General features: G+C 44.6%; 1 protein-coding gene across 4 annotated transcripts in view; it reads right to left on the bottom strand.

Moving 5' to 3' along the window:
* The window catches only part of USP40 (ubiquitin specific peptidase 40), a 2,045,603-nt gene that overhangs the window by 1,527,061 nt on the left and 502,781 nt on the right, over window positions 1-15,761 (bottom strand). For all 4 annotated transcript variants that reach the window (XM_069616007.1, XM_069616010.1, XM_069616008.1 and 1 more), the window contains one exon: window positions 14,288-14,392. In XM_069616007.1, the coding sequence (XP_069472108.1) occupies window positions 14,288-14,392 (105 nt within the window). The remainder of the gene's footprint in view (window positions 1-14,287; window positions 14,393-15,761) is intronic.

Genomic DNA, 15,761 nt, shown 5'->3' with positions numbered 1-15,761 from the left:
TAGTGCGAGGGTCAGATGGGTTTTTGGACACAAGGACAGTTTTCCCAAGTTGGACGACGAGACACAGACCGATCCCTAGTTTTGATTTCATAGGAAGGGGAACTCATTAGGATAGAGACTGGAAGGCCTTTATTCAAATCATTTTACTTTAATAAAAAGGTCTAATGTTGTAAACATTACAACTTTGTGTCCGTCTCTCACTGCTAACCCCTCACAATCGCCATAAAAATGAACACAAACCAAGGGAAGTAAAGAAGAAGGCTTTACATACCTCAAAATAGTCAGGCCAGGAGTGCAAAGCAAAAAGATAGCATGTCCCATTGAAGAGCATGAGAGGAAAGCAGCAAAAAGAATAATCTTCCCTAACAAGAAAGAAGTTGGGTCTCCTGCCATGTTTCTTGTTTGCATACCAGCGTCTCCTCATCAACCACCAATGTGGTTGATTACGTACTAGGCTTTAGGAAAAGAATGACACAGGTAAACTGCAAGCTACAGGCAGGTCTAGCTTTGGTCAAGCATTCGTATAACCAGAATCCTTGCAGATTCGTTTCACTTATGGACAAGTGTTGGTCATGTAGCCTAAAAGGCCGAGACATTAACTGGAAAGAGTCATAGAAAAACTTGGTAAATTTACTCTTGTGGTTTTTGGAAATCCCAAAGAGCATCCACGATTCTTCTAATTGAATAGGTAGGTTGAAAGCTTTCACCACTACAGTTGATATCGGAGCATTACTTTTGTTAACGGTCAGGGAAGAAAAGGAAAGCCTCTTGCTGACCTGTTCTGAAGTTGTCCTTCTGATGGCTCCATAGAAGGACTAATACCCCCTTCCAGCCAAGGCTAGAACAGCAGATGGAGTGCTAATTTATGCATAGGCAGTTTGCCCCTCTGTTCTTACTTTCTCCAAAGCTAACTCCCTGGTGCAAAAGGAATGCAGACACAGGAGATAGTGTGGCTACTAAGAGCAGGAGCTAAGGAATGTGGGACAAGGTGAAGTACACATTAAGGCAGGAGTGAATCTTTCTAGGTCTCATTGGGTATTCCAGGAACGTTATGGGTCACTACTGCACCATAGTACCCACTTACTGCTTACACTACTGCCAAGAAGGCTAAAAATGTGACATGGTCTAAAAACCGTAAGAAGGCCTTTCAGAATCTGAAGGAAACACTTTGCCATGCCCCTGTTCTCAGGGACCTGGACTACAAGTGACTTTTCATTGTACAAACTGATGCTACAGAAGCAGGTATTTGAGCTGTCCTTTCCCAGCTCAACAAGCAAGCCATGGAATACCTTGTTTGTTTCAGCAGGCAGGTGAAGGGTAGTGAGTTGAGGTTGGCCAATATTGAGATGAAATGTCTATGCCGCTGTGTGGGAATTATGCATGCTGTGACCCTATTCTCTTAGAGCAGAGTTATTCAAACTGTGGGGGCACGGCAGTATTCCTAGGGGTGAGGGAGAGTGGGGAGAGACTCCAGCCTGAAATGTGCAAAAGTTTTTTCTTTAATTTTTTTAAAGGGAGGAATGAAAAAGCGGGCAGGTGGGGCCCTGGGCAGGTGAAACTCATCCATAATAAGCAAGTGGGCATCAACTCGGTGCCACCCCTTCACCCATTATGGAGGAGCCGAGTAAAGCACCGAGTGCTCCCTCAGATGCTTTTTCCAACTGAGGGAGTGATCCTGGGCTAGATGAACTGTCAAAGGGAAACAGTTTCCCTTTGACAATTCAGTTTCCCAGCCGCACATGCTCAATGAGCCATGCAAGGCTGGGGGTGCTTTGCTTCGCCAGGCTTGCATAGCTCATTGGAAATGCTGGCTGGGGAACTGCATGTCTGTCTGTGCGAGGGGGAGCTCCTGCGCCTTCTCATGCATACAGACAGAGAAGGCTGGAGCAGGGAGTTTCAGCACCCACACTCGGAGCCCTGCACACATGTGCAGGAACCTCTTGCTTTCAGATTCCTGGGGAGAAAACTTCAGGACTGGGGCAGAAGGTACGTCTAGGTTAATGTATTTATGTATTTATGTGTATGGTTGTGTTATGAGTGAGTGTATGGTTATGGGTTCTCAGGTGAGTGGTGCGAGTGTGAGTCTCTCTATGGAGCCGATTTTGGCAAGTGGGTGGGACAGAGCATTAGCTGGGGGTGAAGGGGATTGTACTACAGCAAAGTCATTTTTGCACAATCACCCTACAATCACCCTACCCACCTGCAAAAATCAGCTCTCTTTCTGAGACGCTGTGGAGCCCAGACGACAGGGATGGCATCTTTTTACTGGACATCTACCAGATGTCCAGTAAAAAATACCATGCCTGCCCCCTGGGCCCCCAGCACCAATTGCAAACGGTTTGTCTTTTACCCAATGTTGTAAAAGTATGCCCTAAAATAGAACATTTTAAACAAATTTTATTTCCCAGGAGGAGAGTGTCCCTCGCACACCAAACTCCCCTTGATTAGCTCGGGCTCCCTCGCTATGCTCGGTTGCTGTGGCATACCTAGAGAAAATATTTATGCTCTTCCACTTCAAAAATTCACCAGCCGCCACTGGCCCTCGGACTATGTTGGGAGCATGGTGGGGCGTGCCCAGGGTCTGTGCTGGGGTGGGGAGAGCCCAGCAACTGGGATAGGAGTGGGGTGAGGGATCCCAGAGACTGATGCCGCAGGTGGGGGAGCCCAGGCACTATATTGGGAGCAGGGTGTGGTGATGGCACGCAAAAGTTCATAGCTATTTGGACTATTTGTCATTTGGGCAGGGGGGCGGCCTGTCCACTTTTAGCTCAGGGGGCGGGGGATAGGCCCAAAAAGTTTGAAGACCACTGGCTTAGAGTCTCCCTTTAAAATACAGACTGACCGCAAGCCCTTCAAGTGGCTGATTAACATGACTGAAGCAAATCCCAAACTTCTGAGGTGGTCCATTATGCCTTCAGGCTTTCACTCAGGGGTCTCAACATAACAATGTCGATGATCAGTCCAGCGAGTATAACCAACTGTATCCCGAAATCCATCCAGGGGTGGAATTACGCTTTTTATTCACAGTTTGGTAAGGAGTGTTAGGGAAATTCACTTCTTAGAACTTTCCCTCCTTCGACGGCTCCTCGAGCATATCAGACATGGATGCAGACTTTGGATGGTTCTTCGGTGAGTGACGTCTTTTTCTCCTCATTTACCTGTTGTACTCATTTTGCATCTTCTGGTGGTCACAAAATGTTGTCTTGTAAAAGGATACCAGGGGGGATGACTCCCTTCCTCTGGCTAGTAGTTCCAACAAAACTTGTACAACTCAATTTTCTGGACCAGGTGAATAGCTCCCTTCTCCTGGTGTATTGGTCTGCACACTCAATATAATTCACAACAAGGCCAGGGGGAATGTCTCCCTTCCCCTAGCGTCTATTCAGTATATTCAAAAGAAGTTTGTGTCTTCACCAGGTGTCCTTCTCCTGGTATTTGAGAGCGAGTTCTTTTTTGGATCTTTCAAACTTGGTTTAATTTTGCCACTCTCTCCCGGTATTAAAGTCCCAAATCCTTCTCTGGGTTTCAGTGGATTTCTCTGCCACTGCAATGAGTAACATTCCCTCGGATGTATGTTTTACTGGCGTTAGGGTCTCAATCCCTTCTCTGGTGGTCAGTGGGGGCTCATCTCTGCCACTGCTACGAGGAAGATGCCCTTGGATGCTTGCTTCACTTATGTTGTGGTCCCAGACCCTTCTCTGGTGGTCAGTGGGCTTAGCCCTGCCACTGCTACGAGGAGTAGAAGTTTAGATTTGTATTTGTTTATTACTTGTATCGCCCGCCGAACCATGAGGTAACTGGGCAATTGAGAACTTAGGTTACAGACAGACAGGCATACAGATTAGAGACAGCAAATAGGACCCTGGTTGCACATGGATCAGGATGTGAGATACAAAAGAGGAGGTGCAATAGGGTCTAAGCAGACGAATGAATCGAGGCATAGACTGAGCGGCTGCGTGCATCTTACTTGTTGCTCAGCCAGTTTTTTGTACTGGCTTTAAAAGTGGGGAAGAGGGTTCCTGTCTGAGGGTGATGGGAAAAGAGTTCCAGCGTTTGGCAGCTTGGGCTGGGAAACTGGCTCCTTCTGCTATTTTTAGGTTGCATCTTGGAACCACTAAGTTTAGGGCATGAGAAGCTCTGGTGGTGCGTGTGGGTTGGTGTAGACAGATTTTGTCTGCCAGGTATTTCTGGGCTAAATTTGTGAGGCATTTGTACGTGATGGCCAGGGTGCGTAAGGTGATTCTGTCACGGATGGGCGACCAGTTGACGTTATGTTTGAGTGGAGATGTGGCAAGATCTCGGGAGGCTAAGTGCTGCTCTCAGTGAGTTATTCTGAAGCACCTGGAGTTTGTTTAGATTATGGTCCAAGGAGCCGAGGAATAGTGTGTTGCAATAATCAATTTTTGACAGAGCGAGTGCTCTGGCCAGCATTAAGCAACTACTTGTGGATAAAAAAGATTTGCAACTGTAGATCAGTTTATTCGTATAGGCCGTGGAGGACGCAACACTACTAACCTGTTTTTAAGTGAGAGGGGGTTGAGTCAAGGTATACCCCATGAGTTTTTATCTCTTTGGAGACATTGATTATATTGTCGTCAATGATGAAAGAGGAGTATCTACTATCAAGTTTATTCAGGCGTGTCCGAGTACCCACAATCATTAACTCAGTCTTGTCACTGAGACAGAGGCCATTGTTGGCCATCCAAGCTTGGATTTCAAGAGAGAAGTTGTTCGCATAGTTGGTGTAGACGACACCCAGGTTGTCCAGGCGGTCGAAGAGTAGCTTCGTGAAGATACTGTATAATGTGGGTGACACACAGGAACCCTGAGGGACACCACACAATATCGGGGTAGGGTCTGCTGAGGGTGAGAAGACTCTGGTGGTACGGTTTACTAAGAAGATTTCAATCCAATCAGATGTGTCGGTAGAGAATGCTGCTGCTGTGGACAGGTGTTTGGTGAGAATATGGTGGACGACAAGGTCGAAGGCCGCAGATAGGTCAAGTAGTAGGAGGAGGATTGCTAGCTTACCCTTGTCCTTCGCTTCATTGGATCTTTAGATCTAAGAGGGCTGTCTCAGTTCCATGTCTGGGTCTGAAGCCGGATTGTCTGAGACCAAGGAGGTTGTGCTCAGATAAATGTTTCTGGATTTGCAGATAAGCCACACAATCCAGAATTTTTAGGAGGAAAGGGACAGTAGTGATGGGCCTATAGTTAGTGGGGCTGTTTGAATCAAGATTGTTTTTTTTTGGTAGTGGCATGACCCAGGCTTCCTTGAGGTTGTTAGGTACCTGGTTGGAGGAGAATGAAGAGTCAGGGTGGTGATGAAAGGGGCTAGGTTTTTTGCTCCATCCTTGATGATGGTGGCAGGGCAGACATCTCCGTGGCAGTGGGTTGATTTTAGGCTTTTTATGATGTCTTCGACTTTCTTAGGTGTTACTTGCGAGAAGGAGAAAGGGGAGCAGGAATGGGCAGTTTTATCTGGGTTGAGGTGGGATGGCTGGGGGCCCGTGATAAGGCTTGCTTTTTTGGCTTTGATTTTTATTTTGGAGTAGGGTAATTTTATCTGCGAAGGCTTGCTGTATTTTAGTGCACCATTCTGCGTTTTTGTTGCAATCCTGCATGGGTGGTGCAGGGGATTCAAGCTCTTAGTATGCTGAATAGTTCCTTGGTTCTGGATTTGGCGTTTTGGATTCTGGAGTCGTAGGTGTGTTTTTTGGCCAACAGGATGGCTGCTTCGTAGATAGTGGATGCTGACGTGAAAGCGGTTTTGTTAGATATGGACGGTTCTTTGCGCCAGGTGGCTTCTGCTGCTCTTTTTGTGTCTGAGGCTTTTTAGTTCAGGGGTAAACCATTTGTTGAGGTGGGTCAGGGGTTTGGTTTTCCTGAGTTTGAGAGGGGCAGCAATATCAAGAGCAGACTTGAGAGTGCTGTTGTACAGGTCTACCAGGTTTGCTGGGTCGAGGTTATTGAAGTTAGTCTCATTGGGGATGTCCCTGATGAGGGGCTGGAGGCTATGGTAATATTCTGACAGTTTCTGGCTAGCGATGGGGGTTCTAGAGTGGCTTTGGCTGGGGAGAGTCCAGGGATGGAGAACAAGATGAGGTGGTGATCGGACCTAGCAACAGGTTCATTTTGGGTGATGGAAATGGAACAGTTGAGGTCAGCGATTCAGTCCGTCCAGCGTTCTGCCTTTGGAGTGGGTGAGTGTGGTAATTCTGTGTGTGAAGCCTAGGTTGGAAATTGCGTTGTCCACTGATGGGGCATGCGGGTCATTAGGGTCATGGAGGCAGAGGTTTAGGTCTCCTAGGAGGATAGTTTTGGATCCAAGTTTGGTATGGGTGGAGAGGAGGTCTAGGATATCGTCCTCGAAGGAGGCCGACGGGCCAGGGGGCCGGTAGACAAGATGCACGAGTATTGTGAGGGAGGGTGTCAGTGATAGTTTCACTGAAAGGAGCTCTGCAGATTGGTGGCTTGTGTGGTGCATGGCTCTAAGAGCTAGGTGGGATTTGGCGATGAAGGCCACTCCACCACCTTTGCCAGAGGTTCTATCAGCTCTGATAATGGTGAAGCCTTCCAGTAGGGCTAGAGAAAGAGCAGGGCCTGATGAAGCCAGGTTTCTGTGACAGCCAGGAGGTCCAGACTGTTTGAGATAATGAGGTCAGAGATCTCTGCAGCATGCACCACAAGAGAGCGTGCATTGGTGAGGGCTCCTTTAATATTCATAGGTGGTGGCAGGGAAATCGGGTCTTTGGAGGTGCGAGTGGGGAGGAGGACGAGTTGTGGTGCTGTGGGTGTTCTTGGGCTTGGCGGTAACTTTGTGATTGATGAAGCGTGTACCAAGTCTTTGGTTCCGAATGTGGAGTGGAAGTGGGGTAAGTGGTGTAGGTCGTGAGGCGAAATGATGTACCCATTCAGTGAGGCTGAGTAGGTCGTTGTTAGCTGTTGGAGGTGCTGCAATGATTGGACTGGGGTTTGGTGAGGGTAGTGTAGGTTGAAGATGCGCTTGTGTGACTGGGTGAACTAGTGGTAGGAGTGAGGTTAGGGCCAATGTGGCTCTGTGGAAAGAGGACATGGTGGCTTGTCTGGGATCTGAGTTGGGCTGATACAAGTGGTGGGAAGTGGGCTAGAAATGAGCAGTAGGTTAGTTGGTGTCTATCAGTTAGCTGCTATATATGTATTAGGCTTGTTTCAATACTTGCTGTTGGACCGATTTCTATGCAGTAGGCGAGTTTCAATACTTGCAGTTGGACAGAAATCTATGCCGTTGGAGAAATATCTATGCAGTAGATATGTTTGAGTACTTGCATTTAGACAAAAATGAATACAGTAGGCTAGTTTCAAAGCTTGCAGTTAGACAAAAATATATACAGTAGGCAAAAAGCAACATTTAAAAGTTAGATGTACGGCTGACCCTTCATGGGCCCAACAGCCGTATCATTGCACATGAAACGACGGCGAATCACCCAAGCCTGCCCCGCTTGTACCCTAGTGTCCCCTCCGGGACTCCTGTACCACCCATTAACTTGAGTAGGGCTTCTGTATGTCACCGGGGCATCCTGGGACTGAGGTTAGTCTCTCTGGCTCTTCGGACTGCTCTTCTCTGCTCTCACTGCACCGTGGCATCTCGCCGTGCAGCTCCTCTTGGCTCTGCTTCTCCTCTGTTTTGTGCCTGGGTCTGTTCCAGCGAGACCCCAGGAGGACTCTCACATCTGCTCGCCGGCATCCTCAGTTCTTCTCTTCCTCGAGTCTGCCGTCCAGATTTGAAAATCCCACACAGGAAGTATCCTGCTCTGCTGCTTCTCCCGGCTGGGCTTGATAAATTCTTTAGTCCATCGTCTTTTTTTTATATATTGTTGCCAGTCCCGGCCGGGAAGATTGTCAAAGTCCTTTGTTTCTTTTGACACCTTGATCTCTATACCTCCTCTGGGCCACCTCGTACCAGCACAGTCTTCTGTGCTCTCCTTCATCCTGGTATTTTTCTGTTTTGATTGTATCCCAAGTTCTAAAGTAATACATTGGTCTACTCCCATGGAAGTGGCTTGGAAGAGAGGAGGGGGGTTAGGGAAGGTTGGGGTGTGACGTTCAACGGGCTATATCCTAAGTGATCGTCTCTGTCCCCAGAAGGGGAGTCCCTCCCCATGAGATCCTCCCGCATTAAAGCACCCCTAGGGGGACTACTGGGTAGCGGCTGCACCTCCCATGCCTCATGGGAAAGGGCTCCCCTCTGGGGAGACGTGACGATAGTAGGTAAATCATAAAACTGTGTAGCGTAGACTGAGCTGTAAAGGTTAGTCTTACGCAACCAGGGGTTTGCCGGCAACAGACATTCCCTGGCTTGAATGAGGATTTGGACCCGACAGCCTGAAAGTCTAGTTCCAGGCAGTTCAGACGTACAGAGCATTGAACAAGGAGTTTTTAGCCCAACCCCCGAAAAGTACATGACCAAATATGGTTATTTCCGACCTGAAGGCCCAAGAAGGTGGCCAAAAAACAAGATGGTACAAAGAACAGGATTTAGACCATGAGGTACAGCCATTTAGAGTGTATCGTACTCAAAAAGGCATCATTGCAGTAAAAATAATGATGGACGATCGTGTACTGTAAAAGAAAGTCCAAAATAAGGGAGTCATTCTCCTAGTGAAGACACAAAAGTCTTTTGAATATACTGAATAGACGCCAGGGGAAAGGAGACATTCCCCCTGGCCTTGTTTTGAATTATATTGAGTGTGCAGACCAATACACCAGGAGAATGTAGCTATTCTCCTTGTCCAGAAAGTTGAGTTGTACAAGTTTTGTTGGAACTACTAGCCAGAGGAAGCGTGTCATCCCCCCCTGGCATCCTTTTGCAAGACAACATTTTGTGACCACCAGAAGATGGGAGTCATTCTCCTGGAGAAGGAACTTTGTTGGATTACATTATTCTTTAGTTGTAGTGTAGGTTGTGACACAGGACGGTGGAGTTTGATTTTGACGGATGTTCTGACAAATCCTTTAGTATTAGTTTGACGCAGGGAAACCCCTCTTAGAAGACAGGAAACGTGAGGGTTTCTTTTTACTATATATAAAAGTTGATAGCAACCATCATGCCACCCTTGTGTCGGCTTCCTTCTTCGACACCTTTACAACCGTGAGTTTGGTTAGATCAAAATGTGAAAAGCCCTCCTGAGCATATGTACAACATTTCTGATGGAGTTTGTGCAGCTCATTGGTGCTCCATGGAACAGACTTGTATCTTTAAGTAGCTGAGGAAAGTACCATGAGATATTTGGGAGGATATATTGAAAGGACAAGGAACATTTGCCCATCAGAAAACTTAGATTTGATAAACACAGAATGAGTTGACAAGACAGAATTGTAATAATAAAAATTATTATTTTGTATTTTCTGCCCCTTTTGAAGCTTCAGAGAGCTATGCATAATAATTATTACTCAACTTTTCAAGGTACTACCTTTACCAAACTGAATGCCTCCTGACAAAACAAAATACATGGTCACTCACCCAGACCACTCTAGTAGGCCGTTAGGACTTCGCTCAAATGCTATCTTTTGTACATGGGGTCATGAGCAATTTTTTGCTAACGGAGATGAAATAACACCCTTATGGATGGACATGGGTGGGCTCGTCCCATACATTCGATAAAAGGCACACAGCTTATAAGCCTACCGCCTAGGTTTGGTGCCGTCGAGGTCATGTCCTACTTCACTATTGTTTAGATGGAGTAATTTACCACACTCACCTTTAATTCTGCCTGTTTCATCAAAATTTAAAGTGTCTGCTGTGAGAAGCAGCAGGATTACCCTTTCACAGAAAAAGAGCACCTCCTATGACGGCCAAGTTTGTTCATTTATGCTAGAAAAGCTTAAACATCCTAGCAATGGCTGCACCCAAGAAACTTCACAGTGCAGGCCAAGCTTTTGGAATCGGTTGAAAATATCCGGGAGGAGGGGAGGGGGGTTTTGGGGGGTGGCAGAGGGAAATAGGTACAGTAGAATTGTTCAAATTTTGGCTGTACAAAAAAGTACATACAGCCGAAAAATTCCAAATAAATTGCACCATAAAGCAGCATTATATCCAGCAAGTGGAGCGGGGGAGCCCCCCGTATCCTTGTTCGCTATAATGACATTGGGAGTTGCGGGGGTGTTGCTCGCTTTCTAAAAAAAAAAAAAAAAGAAAAGTCCTGCAGCGCCAGTTCCTGTACACGTAAGTGGAAGGAACTTGTTTCGTAGGGAGACAGGGGAGTCGGCGGCACACAACGAGGTGTGCTACCAAAAGCTAAGTGGGGTGAGGGGGTAATAGGAGAAACGTGAAAATGTCGTAAGGGAAATGAATTTAAATAAACTTTGGGTTTTCCTCCCAACGACTTTTCCCTTTCAACATTTTTGCGTATATCCAAAGCTTTCATGTGCCCTGTGCTTTTACTTTTTTGATCGATGTTTAAACGTGCCAGTGAGGCCATAATGTACAAAGATTGAAATGTATTGTTATAAAAATGTTTGTAACTTTTTAACTTTACAAGTTTTTAATTATTATTCTTAAATTCTTATCAACTTGGCTTGTACGCTTTAGAATCATACTAGGATTTTTTCTAACTGTTTAGTGTTAATTTGGTCACAAACAGTGTTTGCGCCATTATCTAAATAATACGTTTCCCTACAGCATTGGAGTTCCCGGATCTATTCCTCCCCGGACAGGCACGTCAGCGTGTCTGGGAGGTTGCCAGTCTGTGCGAGTCCACACTTGATGAGCTAATGTGCTCACGCTCCCTCTGGGTTGTCGGGTTGACATCGAAGACACTCTCCCGCGAGCAGGTCCACAGGTGAGCCAGCTGCTTTCCTTGCTGGGATGCCTAGCCATTGCTTTGTAAATAACCTAGTTCTATAGGAATTCCTAGTAAATACTAGGACTGCAAAACCAGGCTGTGAGAAGTAACCGATTACTTATTACACCCATAGTCAACAACTCTGATAATACTATGGAAGACATAATCAGGTTGTACGAAATACAGACTAAACAGGAGCAGCCCCTTAAGATTCGCCTACTAAACACTAGATCCCTGAATAAATCTGCTATTAATATCTCTGAACATGTCTTGGATAAACACACAGACATTATGTGTGTCACTGAAACCTGGCTCAGAGACCCAAGTGGGCCTAGCATCGATCTTGCTATTCCCTGATGGATACAAATTCCATGTACAACACAGAGAAGGCAGCAGAGGAGGAGGAGGAGTGACAATTATTACAAAACAGGGAATATACTTTTTTCAGGCACCTATTACATGCACTGGATGTGAAATTGTACTTATGAAAGCCATAATCACCCTTATCCTGATTCATCACCCGCCGACTGAGATGACCATGTTCCTTGAGGAGATATCGGGTGTCCTGTCGACTTTGAATAAACCTCATACTTGGTGAATTCAACAAATGGTTAGGGAATCCTAAAGACCCAGGAGCTACTGAGTTGGAGCAATTGTTTTATAGCCATGACTACCATATTGAGTAAAGAACCAGCCCATGCACAGGGTAATGCCCTTGATCAGGTTGCTGCTAGAAACCTACACCTACAAAATGCTCCACATTTAACCATATATTTGGTCAGACCATTATACTGTGACCTTTGAGACTACCCTCCCTAAAAAGGCTGCCCAAAGACTAACAACTTACAAAAAGTAATCAGTAGAAACTTTAATAAAATTAAATCCAATCACTTGCAGCAATACCTCAATAAGTTGATGCTTTCTACGTCTAATCAAGATTCACCCCTCTCACTGGCATCTAGCTATGTTAAATGTGTTCAGAAGATGCTAAATCAAGTAGCAACTTTGAAAGAGAAGAGTCAGGGAAAGGGAAAACAACCAAAAATGGTCTACTCCATATCTCACCTCGTTGAAGCAAGAAAAGAAGAAAGCTGAACGGATATGGACAAAAACACAACTACCAGATAGTAAAGATAAATGGAAAGTCATTGAGAAACACTATCGGATGGACATTTTTCATGCTAAAAGGGGCTTTTTTGACCCTCAAACGTCAAGCTCTGCAAATACTAAGAAACTGTTTGAGATCATCAAGACATTGGAAGAACCTACAGCTCAGACAGTTTACCCATAGCAACTTCAACTGCGAGGCAGTACAGAAAGCTTTTGGTGACAAAGTTCACAAAGCACAGTGTAGTATTGCTAATAGGAAAAAAGATTAATGTGACAACGGTTTCCCAGAGCTTTTTTCCTGAATCCTAAGCTCAAATAAATCCACCATTTTCGTTAGTGGACTCCCTCATTAAAACCATCAAAGAGATGCACCCCATGACTTTTCAGACGTTCTCCCTTCCAAAATTGTTTTAGAACATCCAGATATTTTTGCACCTTTCCCGACTCATTTTATAAATGCCTCCTCTTCTGATAACGATGTGCCTGACCTTCTGAAAAATGTAACTGTCACGCCGCTATTAAAAAAAACAAATTATATCCTGCAACAGCCTCCAATCTTCGACCCATCACTCATGTCCCCTTTTTGTTGAAAGTAGTTGACAAAGTACCTGCTACCCAATTTCAGAAACACCGAGAAGTCAGACATCTTACACCAACGACAAGGTTTTAGGATTTAACATGGGACAGAGAACGCAATGCATGACCTGCAAACGGAAATGTTGAACATCATGGATGTCAGCAAGTCGGGGCTGCTGAAGCTTCTAGATCTTTCAGCGGCCTTTGATCTTGTAGATCATACTAAACTCTTAATAGAATCTAGGAAATCGGCAACTGGTATGCTAACACAGTTGAATGGATTCTGGCATTTCTTAGTAACAGGATGTCCAATATTGTTTGGGGAAATGTTTTCTCGAAACCAGGGATAATCACACATGGAGTTCCTCAAGGGGCATGTTTATCTCCTGCCCTTTTTAATATTTTCTGTCACCACTTCACTAATTATGCTGACGATACTCATCTCATTTTTAAGCTGAATGGAGATTACGCAAAGGATGCCAGCTTCGTTGCGTCCGTATATGGAAAAAAAACTAATCTGGATGGCAGAAAATGGCTGGATAGCAGAAAATGGCCTGTGTCAGAAGACCAAACTCCTTGTCTTTGGATCAGCTCAAGCGAGAGAAAAGCTAGGAACTGCCTACGCAAATTTCTGAACAGACCAGTACCCTATAAAAAGAGTAAGCAAGGTCAAAACACTCAGTGTCATAATTGAAGCATTGCTTAATGCGGATACCCAAGTTGTTAACGTAATGAAAAACACTCAGTACTACCTAAGGCTCCTGCGCTTTGTGAAGCCTTTCATTTCTGACACAAACTGCGTCACCCTTGTCAGAGTCTTAATCATGCCAGGGCTTGATTATAGTAATGCATTGTTAGGTGGAGCGAGCAAATCCTGTGTTAAAAAGCTACAGATTTTGCAAAATGATGCTGTCAGAGATCAAACATGTCCCGAAACATGAGAACATATCACTGGATAGAAGAGAACTGCACTGACTCCCTGTAGAGGCCAAAATAGAATTAAAAATTAATGCCATCACGCATAAATGTCTGGTCGGAAATGCACCTAGATATATGAAAGAGTGCATTACTGTTCAGAGCTCCAATAGGGCCGGGCCACTAGATCAAAAGGACAATGCGACTGACATGCCTTAGACTCAGACGGACAAAGGGAAAAGAACTGTCGTACCCTGTAAAGGCTGCTTTAGCATGGAACTAACTACCAACAAGCCTGCGCAGAAAAGAAAACCAGACTGCTTTCAAAAAAACATTGAAGACCATATTATTCTACTAGGCAATCTTATTGCCAGCCTGGACTGGTAGCCCCTTTGTCACTTTTCTCATATTTTGATTTATCGGTCTCCCCCGCACCCTAATGCCTGCGGGCTATAGCGCGTAATAAATAAGTAAATAAATAAATGCTAGTGAGGCTTTCACTGAGGAACTGAGTACTCAGTTGAAAAACAATTGTTATAGTAAGGAACAGTGGGCTACTGTTGTGTTAGTGATTTACAAATACTGCTGCTTTACAGGAAAGAACAGAACAGATAACTGCATGACCTGTAACAAAGAAAGGAAAAAAAAAGAAAAACAAAAAGGAGAGAAAAGAGCCAGAGAGCCCTTGACACACAATTCTTCCTTCCCTATAGCATTCACAGTGTGGATGACATATTAACATGTTTTTATTCAGTTTCTTTTATAGTTACTTTCCTTAAAATCTACATACAGATTCTCTCTACCTCGAGGCACCGGATAAACCACAAACTTGTAAAAACATGGCAGATATTGAGGAGTTAAACCTGGGCTATGAGGGACCGGAGCACTTGCAGAGGTTCTTCCATATTCACAGCAGGGTTGGTCTCTGGTTTATTCTCTTGCTGGGCCGGTTTGCTCACCTCTTTCGGCTAAGGAAAAACAAAAAGGAGATGAGAAGCAGAAGCATGTAGTCAGAGTATTAGAACATGGGAGTGGAGCAGGAGGTTTGGAGCTCAGACCCCAAGATCTCTTCTGTACGCCAATTGAGCATATCACACCAATGAGGTGGACAATAGGGGAATATTTACAATGCAATAGTATAATTGTTTAACCAATGAGAAGTTGACAATTTGTAATCCATTGTATTAAAGGCTGGTCATATGGAGGGGCTCTGAGGCACATAGTATAAAATGAAATGTGTGATAAATTGTGGTGAGCTTGATGCAATCAAGGCAGCAATTTACAAAAAAAATACACAAAGTAGAATAAGTGCATGGAGTCCATGGAAATGGAGACAGCCACCCTACAGCAAGGCCCTGTTAAATGACATACAATGTAGTGGTTAAACATTTGCTGTTTTGAAGCACTAGTGGGGAAGGGGAGTGCAAGCCATGCCATAATGCCATAAGATTCAGACAGGAGAGTATTGTTAAAAATGGATTTCAATTTTCTTTAGTTGTAGATGAATGTATAATATTCTAGCCTTGTGCTTTTTGGTGTTCATCTTCTGTGTTTTGAGTTGTGATAGTGCATTCGTTTATTGTTGTGTGTATTTATTCAAATAGTAATGTATTCATTTAAACTGTAATGTATTGTAAAGTTGATTCAGTTCAGCAAAATCAAAAATGGATTTCACGAATCTGGCCTGGTGGGCAGATATTAGGAGACCAGCCTAGTTGTAATGAACAGGGAACTCTGAGAGGTTAGACAAAACACAATCAAAGCAATCATGGAGAGCAGTCGAGTGCGAGTGGATTCAGGGGCCCTTAAAAAGTCCCCATAATATAGGACACAATAATTGAATTTAGACAGGTATGTATACAAATAAATGTATTTATTCTACACCTTCTACACACACTGAAAAATGAAACTAGGTGACATCACATGATACTCGATAATAAACATATGTGTATTCACCACGGGATCATAAAATGCATCCAAATGACAATCATCACAGGAGGTAGGTAAAAGAGTGGAATAAATGATGGAACCCATTCACAATTGAAATCACTAACTTCATCTGTTAAATCCCTAAGAAGAATGGGGCCACAATGCTCCTAGAAAGAAGGATTCTTTGCAGGCGAGTTAGAATTTACTAGTGTTGGTGATAATTCAAAGATGAAATTAAACAAATAGTACTAAGGTAAGTAATTGTGTTCTTATCTTTCAGAAAATACTACACAGGTTTGGCGGCCAAAAGGCTGTGGAATGGAAGGTTAGGAGACAAAGGGACTTGTTCCCAACGCTTTCCTATGGAGGATGGTGGGCGAGGGGGGAGATACACAGGGTTTACTTACC

Source organism: Ambystoma mexicanum, chromosome 9 (genome assembly GCF_040938575.1).
Source record: "Ambystoma mexicanum isolate Mex_15411 chromosome 9, UKY_AmexF1_1, whole genome shotgun sequence".
NCBI classification, from domain to species: domain Eukaryota; kingdom Metazoa; phylum Chordata; class Amphibia; order Caudata; family Ambystomatidae; genus Ambystoma; species Ambystoma mexicanum.
The sequence above is the reverse complement of the archived record's forward strand: the minus strand, read 5'-3'. Positions and strand labels throughout refer to the sequence as shown.